This window comes from Hirundo rustica, chromosome 6 (genome assembly GCF_015227805.2).
Source record: "Hirundo rustica isolate bHirRus1 chromosome 6, bHirRus1.pri.v3, whole genome shotgun sequence".
Classification (NCBI taxonomy): domain Eukaryota; kingdom Metazoa; phylum Chordata; class Aves; order Passeriformes; family Hirundinidae; genus Hirundo; species Hirundo rustica.
In genome coordinates, this window is record NC_053455.1 from 32,261,071 (window position 1) to 32,274,094 (window position 13,024).

At 36.0% G+C, this 13,024-nt stretch overlaps 1 protein-coding gene across 18 annotated transcripts in view; it reads right to left on the reverse strand.

Annotated features, from left to right (window-relative positions):
- GPHN (gephyrin) overlaps positions 1 to 13,024 on the reverse strand; it is a 275,747-nt gene that overhangs the window by 45,320 nt on the left and 217,403 nt on the right. For 13 of the 18 annotated variants that reach the window (XM_040066711.1, XM_040066708.1, XM_040066705.1 and 10 more), the window contains 2 exons: positions 5,153 to 5,195; positions 3,090 to 3,227 (listed from right to left, as the gene is read on the reverse strand). In XM_040066711.1, coding sequence (XP_039922645.1) covers positions 3,090 to 3,227; positions 5,153 to 5,195 — 181 coding nt within the window. Of the gene's footprint in view, positions 1 to 3,089; positions 3,228 to 5,152; positions 5,196 to 7,482; positions 7,546 to 13,024 lie in introns of all 18 variants that reach the window. The other 5 variants (XM_040066703.1, XM_040066698.1, XM_040066696.1 and 2 more) reach the window with 1 other exon arrangement.

Consider the following 13,024-nt stretch of genomic DNA (forward strand, 5'->3'; position numbering starts at 1 on the left):
CCAAAACAATCCCTTAGGCTCTTGGACTAGACCAGGATAAATGTGCTGTTCTCTGGCTTAAGCTCATAAAATGTAGATTGCTTCTGCATTATAATTTTATTATCAATTAAACTTCTGCATCTTCTTAGTTTCAGAAGAATAATCATAATTGTGTTGTCTAAAAACTTAACCTTATGTGCCCACAGAGCTATATTCTTGTAACTGCATTTATTTGGAATAAAAGCCTAACTAGGGGCTTCATACCAGATATCGACGATGGCAGGTGAGAAATATGTTTGGATGCCTTTGGTTTATGACAATTCTGTAAAATGCTTTAATACTGTCCATTTTTTTAAAATATGAAAGAAGTTAAATGATCTTTACAGTCACTGAGCAACACACCAGCATGAAAGTCATGTTTCAAAGGTAACTTTAATAATCCTGTCCCTTATGTTAGGAGAGAATAGATAGATCTGTGAGACTACAACATATCCTGACTTAATCAAGAACAAAATCACGACTCTAATTGGTATTTGTACAGAATAACATTTAGCAGCTTTATTTACGAGGATGAATGCTATGAAATATGTTTAGTTTCAACTAAATAAGGTTAAATTAATTAGGCAATTAGCATTCCTAGAATTTTGCACATTTCACTTTCCTTGGGGAGAAACTATGCTCCTGAAAGATAGTTTTCAGAAGCTCAGTGGTAATTCAGGACAAAAAAATCACAACCCCCCCCCCCCGCCTTGAACACAGCACAATAGTGCTTTTATAAATACAGTTTCAGACCTCCAGAATTAAATTTTTACAATTTTCTGAAATTAGATGTATATTAACAAAAATAAATGAACCCATAGTTAATTGAAAAACTGGTTCTTAATTAATTGCATTCCTCAAAATGAACGTCTTTTATCAAACACATAGTGTGTGCACACACACGCCTATACAAAACAATTCTATGTATTTGTCTGTGGATTATGTAACACTATGGTGATCATCTAAGAACTTTTGCAAATGCCCTTCCATCTTGAGATTTGTACCTGTAGACTAAGAGAATTGAATTTGCAGCATCACAGACACAGACATGTCCTTTAGGATGTCTCTTATAGGCTCAATCCTGAAACTTCATACTAGGAAATCTTACAATGCTATAGTAAGTGTACACACTTGAAAAATAAATTGCAAGATAAAATTTTGCACTACAGTGCAAAAATATGAAGGAATTGCTGGTATAATTATGTGAACATTAAATCAAGGATCTGTCTCTGAACCTACTAATGTTACCATCGATCTAACGCTTGTGCTTTGGGTGAGAGGGAAGAGGGTCAAAACTAAAGTGATTCAGCAGACTCAGTTCATTATTATTGAAAGAATAAGAGTGCCAGGAATAACAATACACAAGTTCTGGACTTAGAATCAAAATTTCTTTTATTCAAAGAAGAACAATAATCCTACAGTACCTTAACTGTATCTAACATACTAAAATAAATATAGGATATGCTTATTTTTCAGGGAGGCAGATGCCAGTCTTTCATCCTTTATATCAGGAGCTCGCGGTTGCATACATAGCATTTATTTGTTCTAAATGTTCCCAAAACCACAGCTCATCATATTGTTCACTGTCTTAGAGAAGACATTTAACTGACAGCTACCCAAAAAGGCCCAATAGTTATGCTCAGGCATTTATGCCTTAGTGTCTTCTTATCTGCACGTCATTATGAAAGCACAGTGTGTAGTACGCATATCCCGCGTTGATCCAGTATTGGTGCTGTTCTGAATGCAGGATATGGAGCATTTTCTCAGAAATCCTGCTGCCAAGGCACAGGGGAGCACTGAACTCTGCTTGGAGTCACTAAATGCACTGGTGTGATATCACATACAGTCTGCTAAATCAAGATGCCAATACGAAGACAATCTTGAAGGCTTCAGTTAGCACAAAGAATTGGCAAAGAGCATGAAAACTTTGACTTTCCAAGCCAGAAGACAGACTATACCGTTCAGAAACCATTTGTGCCTCTCCACTGTCTGTTGCACACCAATGTCCTAAGTGTTTTTCCCTTTTGAGGTTTATAGTTCCGCAATCTCTTTGCTCACTACTTTACTTTTGGACAATCTGGAAGAATCCCTGGAAGAGGTTTCTGCTTCCCTACCTAGTTTAGGTTTACTGGTCAGCATACTTCCTGTCATGGTTTTGTTATGTGCCAAAAACGTTCTCCCAGATAATGCCTAGGCTTGACGTAAGGAGTAGCAGAAGCTTAGGGAGGCACCTAATAAGACATTATGAACACTATTTCAGTAAGGAGGATAGTTTAGCTGAACAAACATGAGAGGTGCCTTAGTAATTCCTTTTAAGGCCAGAAAATCACTTCATCTATTCCTACTTATTCATGAGTATAGATACAGTCACAAAGTCACAAAGTCTGATATTCTGCTCACTGTTTGATGGTTTTGAAGTCAACCTCACCATGTAAATAAAAACCAGTTACTCTTTAATTACAAAGTTTTGATAGATCAAACATTAAAAGGAAGTAATTTCAGAAAATGATCATGTAGTGGTAGAATAGAAAAGAAATTGTATTTATGAGGAGGAAAATTCTGGAATGACTAGTAGGCTGACTAGAAACTGGAAAAAGAGACTGAGATGAACTGTTAAAGATGTAGACATGGAAAACAGTGATTTGGAATCAATAATCACTTTGCTTTGATCATTAATCTCCGATTGGAAAGGGGCTTAGTGAGAATCTTCCATAGTAAGACAACAGAGGGAACCAATCACACTACAGCTTAGTGCTACTTGGAATCTACAAAGTCCACTGAGGTGCATTCAGGTTGAGCATAATATGTTTGCTGATTAATACAAACAGGAAGAAAATAAATTCATGCATTTTATTAATGTTCCATTACAGACTCCTTCAGGGAGCACCACTGAGTTCAACTGACATTCTCCTAACTTTGAAAGATTTCCTCTATTACTGGTATTTTTTAAAGCAGTTTCTCCTGGAGGAAGCACTGTTTCAGATACCTCACAACATTCATAAATGAGAAAGAAGGTTGCCAAATAGGGAAGTAATCACCCTCGTGCTCACAAAGAATCCAACTTGATATACCTCTGTAATTGATGATTTCTGTTCCAAGCACTGGGGTCATCTCCAGAACTGTGATGAAGGCCTTGTCCATAGATGTCAATGGGAATGGAGACATGCGATGTCTTCTTGCTACCTTGGTAATATCAACGGCACTGTGACCTGCAATGAGAAAAAACAAGTTCATGTGTGCTACAGTGAGCAGATTTGTGTAGTGATATCCATTTAAACCATTTTACTGAAACTAATCTGGCACTTTGGGGCAAATTAAATTAGTTATCACTATTGAACTTTCATGTCTGACACTGGGAAGACACTATATTCAACTAGAATCAAGACAGTGTATATCCTTATCTATAATGAAGAACATACTAGAAGTCTTGATGGGCATGAAAAGATTGATTAATCTGAAACAGAAGCCCTTCCAGGAGATACAGTATTTTACACTGAGAATGATAATCTGAGACTAATTCAGTTCTATGAACTCAGGACAATTCACTCCATTCTGTTCCGCACAATCACACCTCAACATGCTCTCTGCCGTGCACAGACAAAGTTCAACAATGGACACTGAGCCGACAATTCAAGGGTGAGATGGGAGTCGAAAGGTTTGGAAAGAAGAACGAGAGAGCACACTGAAATCACCAGGCAGTCAAGCCAGCAGACAGTGTCTCCAGCTAGTGGGCATCCTAGCCATTGTCAAGATCTGGTCATCACCCTAGCAAAGTCTTGTTCAAATGTATGATTGGAGTGAAGGCAGCAGGACAACTTAAGGAAAGCTTACTTTTCCCAATTCTAGCAGTAATTTCACTGCTACTTAAAACAGCTAGCTACTTCGAAACTCACATTTCATCTCTTTAAACCATCAAAAGTGATATAATTCACAGGTTTTGAATGCATCAAATGGTCCCCAGAGAACAACCTTCAGATTCGCAAGTCTGTCCCTAATGCACGTCATTTGCTTAAGTCAAAGGTTCTGTTAAAATCTTTTGAGAAATACATTCTCCAACACAGACTTTTTGAAAATAGAGAAAAAATTTCCTAATCTCTGACATCTTTTTTCCAACACCAGAAGTAACACCCATTGTTTCTGCAAGAAAAGCCAAGAAAATAGAGCCCCTTTAGGTTTAAAACTAGCACGAATAACCTTAATAAAGAAAGGAAGAAAGATGATGGTGTAACTACCAACCTTTCTCTCTCCCATTCCTTCCTACAAACAAAATCTAACTCTTCTATTAGAGCTATCACAGAATTAAATAGACCCAGAGACAAACAAACGATTTTTTAAAATTGTAAAATTACTAAATGGTACTTTATTTAGAAGCAAATGATATTAAACAACTCCTCAGACTTAACCAAGTTATCTTTCACTAATGTGAAATGTCAGATAGCTCTAAAAATAACTACTTACATTAAGCTGCATTTTGTATGACAAAATAATCCTCTAGCTTTGAAGCAGCTAATTCACTTGGTTGCATAAGGTAGAAAATTCTTGACAGCCTGCTCTTTTACCACCAAAACAAGTTCCTAGTCCTGTCATTATACATATATATATATACACACATACACATATGGTGGATCAAATTTTAGACTAGAAAAGTTTCCCGTAACACAAAGAAAAAGAACTGTGCAAATTAAACTAGACATCATTTGGATCAAATTTGAATTCTTAAACTTTGCATTTTTTGGTTTGGTTCTATGTAATCCAACATTCAAATTCATATTCAAATATGAAAATAAAAATAATGCATATTCAAGTTGAGAATATCCAATTTCATTGTCTTTGAGTGTTAATTCTTGCCCATAAACCTGTACACACATGCTCAATCACAACACAACATCACAAGCAACACAGACCTCCATTGCATTAGAAAAACAACTTGGAAGAATAAATTAAAAGGTGGCTCTCCATTAATACATGAACACTATGGAGTACTTACAGTTTTATCTTTGGACTGGATTTCGCTGTCTTAAGTTACTACCTTTCTGCTGCAAACCCACTTAGTCCCACCTCTGATCTGACTATCACTTGCTGTCTTCTGAGCAGTCTTAGTTTCTCAACAGAGCAAAGAAGTTTCTGCACTTACTTGCTCTGAGGATGTTCTCCTTGCTGCTGCACCTAGACTGGACCTGCAGAGAGAGGACAGAGTCTATGAGCTTCAGAAGTTAACAAGAATGCAAAATACAGAGATAAAATGGGCAAGCTCCTGGGATCTAAGACAGAGGCTATACATATTTTCAGCAACACTCTTACATATTTGGCATGAGATAAGTATATTTAAGCAGAAGGGTAGTAGCTGATGGTCAGAATCTGATACAAGCAATTTGATTCCACATCCCTCCCACAAGAAACAAGATGGCCTAAGGACAGCACGAGAGAAAAATCAAAGAACAGTGCTTAAAATTATGTGTTAAGCATCAGTTTTCAACAGAAAATCCACATTTTCTTATACAGCTGTAATTACAGTAGCTCTGAATCTAGGTCCTGTTTGATGATTAGACAGTACTAACAAAAGTATATGACCTGATTTAAAATTCTATTGCTGACATTTTCAGGTATTGAGTGTTTAAAATATTTTGTTTTAATTATGTTGATTCTGAAGATGTTTAATAAGAATTATTCACAATTGCAAAAGCAACACACAACTGTATAAATGGCTCCTGGATGGAGCTGATAAATTTACCCTGCTCTTCCTATTTGGTTAAAAGAAATGCTACGCATTTTGTAGCAGAATTCTACTTTAAAAAGTAACTGTGTGAGAATGACATGGTTTCTCAATAAACCCTCTTCCTTGAAACTTAGCTACACTGTGCTATTCCAGATAGGCTAGTTCTTGACTACAGGGAAATTGGACAATTCATATTGGTCTAATATTCTAGTAACACTGAATATTTACAATTCTGTTTACCATGCAGATTTAAAAAAGAAAATTTTTTTTAAAGAGTATCAACCCTGTAAACACAACAAAGTTTAAATTTTATCTATAGGGAGACACCACTTCTTGTTAATTCTTCTAAGGTTTGGAAAGATAGCATCATGTAAAATAACCCTGAAGTTGCAAGTTTTCAGACGGACTACTGTCAGGTCAGATGACTGAACTGGCAGCACTTAAATAAAAAGCAATTTGTGTGGACAAAACCCCAGGTAAAGTAAACTTCACAGAAAGAAAAAAACCCTCTGAGATAGTAAGAACTGAATCCTTCTCTTTTTTATTTTATTGGAAAAGATACTTTAAATTTCAATGAGAGTACTAATAAAGTAAAAGTGTGCACACATAATGAAAGAAGTGGAATAGCACAGGTGATGCTGAGGGTGTAATTTCCAGCAGAACATCTGTCTGCTGCAAAAGCTGAGGAGTGAATCCAGATTATCTTTCAGACCTCACTCTGGACCTGCAGTCACAGAAAAATTGCCGGATAAAGAATGATAAAACCCCAACCCCTCAAAAGCTGTCTTCAGAACAACCATTTAAGGCTGAAACAAACTGTGCACCAGCTTCTAAACCTCTTTCTTCTGTTCCACAGCAGCTTGCCCCAAATAGATAGTCACATAAAAAAATTGGATTCTACAGCGCAACACAATCTACTTATTGTAATGGAATAACTTATGGAAAGTAATGTTGCAACTTAGAGTGGGTTATGGTGTCCTTCCCTGAAAAAAACTCTTGTTTAACAAAAACAAACAGAAAACCCCCAGACCCCCCTCCACCCCTTCCCACCAAAAATACTATACAAGAAAACTGCAAACAAAATATCAATGATGCCCAAATTTGGCCCAGAGTTGTTTTACCAGATTTCAAAGGCATAAAATGAACTCTCTTTGGAAGAAGTAAATATTTACCTATAATTTACCAAAGGACAATTCTGGACCAAAAAGGTGGTATAATGGCAGGAAAGAAAACACAAAAAGAAAGAGAAGCACAGTTTGTGAGGAAGAGAGAAGCAGGATGGGTGTGGCAAGGCAGAAGATGGCGTATGCAAAAGGAGACATGGGCCTATGTGTGTAAGACTAGTGTTTAAAATGGAAGAGGCTCTCTAATTTCTCACTGAAAAACATGAAAAGAGAAAATGAGGAATGGACCTGCTGCAAAATAACCAAGCGATTCAGCAACTGTGGAATGAAATTCAGTGAGATAACACAGTCCTAAAGAAAAAGGCAAAAAACCAAAAATACAAAACACAAACATTTGAAACAATCTACTAAAACAAACTAAGTAAAATATGTGATCCAAAGGACACAGATAAAAGCTACTAGAGAAGGAGGAAAAATGTTAGCAGACAAAGACAGCGCTAAAGAAGTAAAATGGAAGTCAAGAGAGAGTCTTTCAACAAAGTGGAGGAACAGAAGGAGCCCAAACCCATAGCGCAAAGCAATGTTTGCGAATGGAAAACAGCTCCTTTGAGCAGTAATAGTTACTCTCGAGTTGTAGCCTCTATTCCTCCTCAGTTCATCTTTAAGCCCTTCCAACCTATAGTGGAGCTAGTGTATGGACAAAAACAAGAGATTTATAATGAACAGAGCAGCTGAGATTTGCAGATCAAATCTTCTTATATAAAAAACGTGCTGACAAAGTTTTGCTCTTAAAATGTCCAAATGACAATGGTAACAAAAGACAGCTGGCTTCACATACAGCCTCTTACAGGTCATTTTTTTAATTCTGTGCACACAGAGGACTTCATATTTACTTTTTGATCTCTTACACCCAGCCTAAAGTTTCCATGTTATCACTCACCTGATGGGCAACATATGCAGTATGAGAAATAATTTGCTTCCCACAAATTTTAAAAGCAGCTGTGGAAGAGGAATCCATGATAATAAAATAAAAGGCTTGATCAGCTAGACTTGATCGTTTCCCAACCTATGCTCACAGCTGCAGAATACAAACCATGTTTTAACATAACTGACATCAAAATTAGTTATTACATAATACTTCTGTTTAATATGACTTGCACATTCTTATCCTAAATTTTATTTTTAATCAAAACTCCAGTAAAATGATTTTGAATAAAAACCCACCAGTTTTCTAACACATACAGTTTTGGCAGCAATGGAGCTTTTTATAAATGGGGTCATATAAAAGGTGCTTTAAGTGCCTTTTAAAATATTCATCATTTGTATGTTTTACTACTTTGCTATTTGTGACATTTACAAAAATTCTGTATTCTTTCCACAGCTTTGTTAACTGAGGAATCCATGCTACATTGCATATAGTAACATGACTGACTAGGGAGAGTTATCATTAGGAGAATTTACTACAATTCTTCTCATTCACAGGTATTTAGAGAAATAACAACCTATGGCTGTCTTTTCTTTCACAGGGAAAGTATAGATTTATTGTTTGTCCATTTTACAGCCTCCTGGCTCACAATCTATCTTGGCAGGAGATACACTGGGCTACCAGCCAGTACCATTCCCCTGCATAGTTCAGACAGAATGTAACCAAACCCAAAGCATTCAGTTCACATTACTCTGTATTTTAAGCAAACTGGATTTTATATTCTTGAAAATGTAACTTCATCATGCGGGAATGCAGAGTAAGCTTTCTCCCGTAGGCTGAAGTAGTAAATAGAATGCGAAATAAAGTACTCAAAAATAAATAAAGGGAATGGTAAAAATAAAGACTCCTGCAGGAACTTCTGTCTGTCATGATTGGTCTGAAAAACAAAATCAGTGACTGTACTAAATTGGATTAATTTAACTTTACATAATATGTTTTGCTGCAAATAAAAACCCATCTAAAAAATTGTTGTTTTCAAGAAAAATAGAAAAAGACACAAAGAAAAGTTCATGCTACAAGTGAAAAATTCACGTGAAAAATAATGAAAAAAGAAAACTGAGAAACCCTTTAACACTCTACCATGACTTTTAGGAATTGTTAGAGAAATTACTTACCTTTTTAAAGTCATAACAAGATTAGCACAGAGTATTAAGTCAGCTCTTCATTATGGGAGGTACAATTAAAAGCCATCGGTTATAATAAAACAAATTGCTAGACAAAGATGAAGAGTTTCCAGCCCAATATGAAAAGCTAACTCTAATGGGAGTACATTTTAACTCAATATTACAACATGAAGAACGATTCAGAACAATGACATCAAAACATGATTTACCACCAACAGAAAGGGCCCATTTCTCAGGAACACGGAGCCTGCAGGAGGCTGACCCATAACCTTTAGCACTTATGGGAAAGCACATTGCTCCACTCTGAGGAAAGCATGCACAATGTGGAACCACCAGCAGAAACCCAAACATACGCAGACACGGGACTGAGGTACAGCAGAGGGAATGAGTTTGCCAAGCTGTAATGAAGGAAGCAGGGGAAGCAATGCACAGCAGCTGCTAACGATTTCAGAACTGTGTTCTCACTCTCCTGAACACCGGGCAGGCCTGTTGATGGGGTATTGCACCTACTGCGCTTACTGCAGGTGAGAAAGTGCTCAACTCAAGCAGCCTTTCCTTAAAACTTCAGCAGCTTTATGAAGACGAGGCGTCACCTGCTATGATGTGGGAAAGTGTGCTGCTGCTGCCGCTTTTGTTCTGCATGTGATTTATTAGTAATTTCATGACCCGAGTTCTGTACGCTATACGCTGTGCACGTGCCGTTTGAATGGTCTCGGAAATACTTGCCTGCTTTAAACAAATTTCAAATTACATGTGATCTGATTTTTAACTGTAGGGATTTGCACAGCGTCTTCTGCCTAAAATGCCTTCCATTCTCTAAGAATGCAACATACATTATTCAGTGTCTCTAAACAAACTGATAAGGGAAAAATAAACCATGAATAACAATATCTCAAGCTGCTCTGATAATACTTATAAGATCTAATTTTGGTGTGTTATTCTAAGCAACATCTGTAAGGTTAAACTAGGAGCAAATAAAAAAATGCAATGAAATACATCATTGATTTAATTTAAAAAAAAGTGTTATATCTATCCTGAAGAACAGAGAGTATAGCTTTGATTTAATTAATATGGAATATAAAAATCAAGTTATTAAAAAAAATTCACCAGAATGGCTTGAGTTGGAAGGGACCTTTAAGACTATCTAGTTCCAAGAAAAAAACTGCATCTGAAATTCTGCACTTCACAAAACATTCAATAAAGTATATGAGGATTAAAAAATCCTATTACAACATGCAATCTTCCAATTTCAGGAACCAATTCTTATTCAAACAGCACTTTTACACTGAGCTGAACACACAATGTCTTAAGAGAATGCTTTATGGTCATCTGAATTAGGACTCCAGTCAGTTCAAAACAAAAGAATAACTTTTTCTTGTTATACTGAGACCACTTCTGAAATGGAAAGGAAAGTGAGCACAAGGAATTTGTTAGCAGCAGACATTACTCATTAACGCAATTTTTAAAACAAGCACTACTGATGGTGGGATTCAGCTCACCAAAATTTAAATATGAATAATAAATAATGTGGTACTCCACATTAGAAATCACTCATTTGGAGTCAGTGTGAAGAAATAAACAGAAAATTATTTGAAGCCAAAATCATTTTAAGAGTGGAGTTTTACAACTTATTAAGTGTTATGCTTGGTAGACTGGACACTGAACAGAAGTCAGTTTTAACTCTTGAATATGTCACTGTCTTCATCCATATATTACTGAGCTCTCTTTTCTGAGTTTTTTTCTAATCACCTACACTTTACATACAGATTAATTGAATTTTGATAATTGTTTCCCAGTAGACTATGAACACACAAATGGAATTCTACGGTCAGATTATGGTTCAACCTAACTACTATTCAAATAGGACAGCTGAAGTGGATTGATGAATACACCACAGAAACATAAGGGCTGATGTGGTTCTTTTACAGGAGCAGTATTAGAAAAAAGGTATTATCCAATATTTCAAACAATATGGAATGAAAAGGCAAAGGGCAGTTTTCTTCGATTAGACCTCTCAACAGAAATTGACATTGTCCTGGAGAGGTAAAATCAACCCATTTATTTATCCTAGAAGAGGATCCAAAGAAATCTTACATGCCAACTCAAATTGCAAGCTGAACACCTCACAATGAGAAAACAGGAAGAACTGTGATATATACAGCAAAAAAAGGAGACAAAATAGCAAACCACAGTAAGCTAACAGGAAAGCCAACTGGCTACTACAAACTGGCAATATAGGCTTTATGGTTGAGAATTAAAAGAAGCAAAGAGGGATTTCTTCTCTTCAGAGTAGTTTTAATGAAACGTTTACCTTTGTATGAAAAAAAAAAAAAAGAACTCCATTTTGTGTTCATGGAGGGGGACAGCATACAGATAATGCTGCATGAGTAACACTGGAAAGATGGCATGTTTCAGTGATATTTTAGGAGCATTTCAGAGCTTATTCAAGATCATACTGCTTTTTTTTCCAAGAAGTTGCATTAATTATAATACCCAAATACAAAGAGATCAGGTATCCGGTATAAGCTAAAGCCCATATTAAATAAAGTCATGAACATTATTGCCAAATTTGTGCAAAAAAAATCCAACAGGTATTTTTAACCCATGCTATCAAAATTCAAGCATGATTTGTAAGGCACAAAAAAATCTCTAGAAACACTGCACTTCAAAAAATAAAACGTTCTACTACTTGTGTTACGAACTGAACAAGATCTTTTATTTGTTTGAATGGAAATCTCAAACATTCTCCAAATGCCCTGGAAATAGTCTCCAGTTTGAGAAGTAGATAGTGTAAACAAAAGCAGAGAATAAGCTGTATTTCCTAAGTAGTACAAAGGCAAAAAAATTTCTGTTATCCTTGTTGTTTGCCAAAGAAATGGTATTTACTTGCCTATTTTCATATAATTTCACACCCTGGCAATTTGACTGACAAATCACTTAGCCTTATCTTAGTATGCATTAGATGTCTGAGTTATATCCTATCTGACCAGCATTAGGACTTTTTGAACTCCTTGCCCCAGATCAACCAAATTTTTAAGCTGTTTTCAATCAGATACATGAGTGATATATAGAAATCAAGCATACCATAAATTACTCTCTAACCCTTGACTAGTATGGTTGACATTTAAAAAAAGCTTCGTTTCTATTGCAAGTATTTTGCTTCTCAATGAAATTTCAATTATTTTCACATTTTTATTTCTTTACCCAGCAACAGCCAATTTCAATGCTGCATTAAAACAGTTAAATATCTACATTACTGGGGAAAAAAAAAAATTAAGGAAATTAACTTTATTCAATTGCATGACCCTAAAAAAAGATTTTAAAATAATTTTTTTATTCAAATGTAGTCAAGTGAAATTGGCAAGTGAAACAACATTTAGGACAGATCAATGTTATGTGGGCAACTCATTTTTCTTTTGACACAAAGGCATCATAATTTCATCATCATTATTTTCAGCAGGGTTTCTGCATAAGACAAGATAAGGCTATTTACTTTTTATCTCCCTGCTCAAAGACTATTTTCATGTTTTAGTTACTAAACATTATTCAAACTGTCTGCTAAATGGGTAATTATTTAATTCTTTATATATTTCTCTGTTTGGCCTGGTTCTATTAAACAAAACCTTGTAATACACACAAAGGAATTTATTTTTTGCAAAATCTTTGTGAAGCAGAGGAATGACTTGATTTTAGAAATGGGAAACTGAGACCCAGAGACATCTAGACTAAGTTTAACCTGACATGCCTACAGTCAAATTGCAGAGATTAGATCCTCAATTGCTGTTCATTTTAACCACATTTGGAATTGCCAGTATAGAATCACAGAATGGTTTGCATTGGAAAGGACCTTAAAGGTAATCCAGTTTCAACCTCCTGCCACGGGCAGGGACACCTTCCAGCAGACCAGGTTGCCCAGAGCCCCATCCTGCTTTGAACACTTCTGGAGAAGGGGCAACTTTTCTGTACAACTTGTTCCAGTGCCTCACTACCCTTAGCATCTAATGTGAACCTGCCCTCTTTCAGCTTAAAGCCATTTTCCCTCATCCTATCACTACAT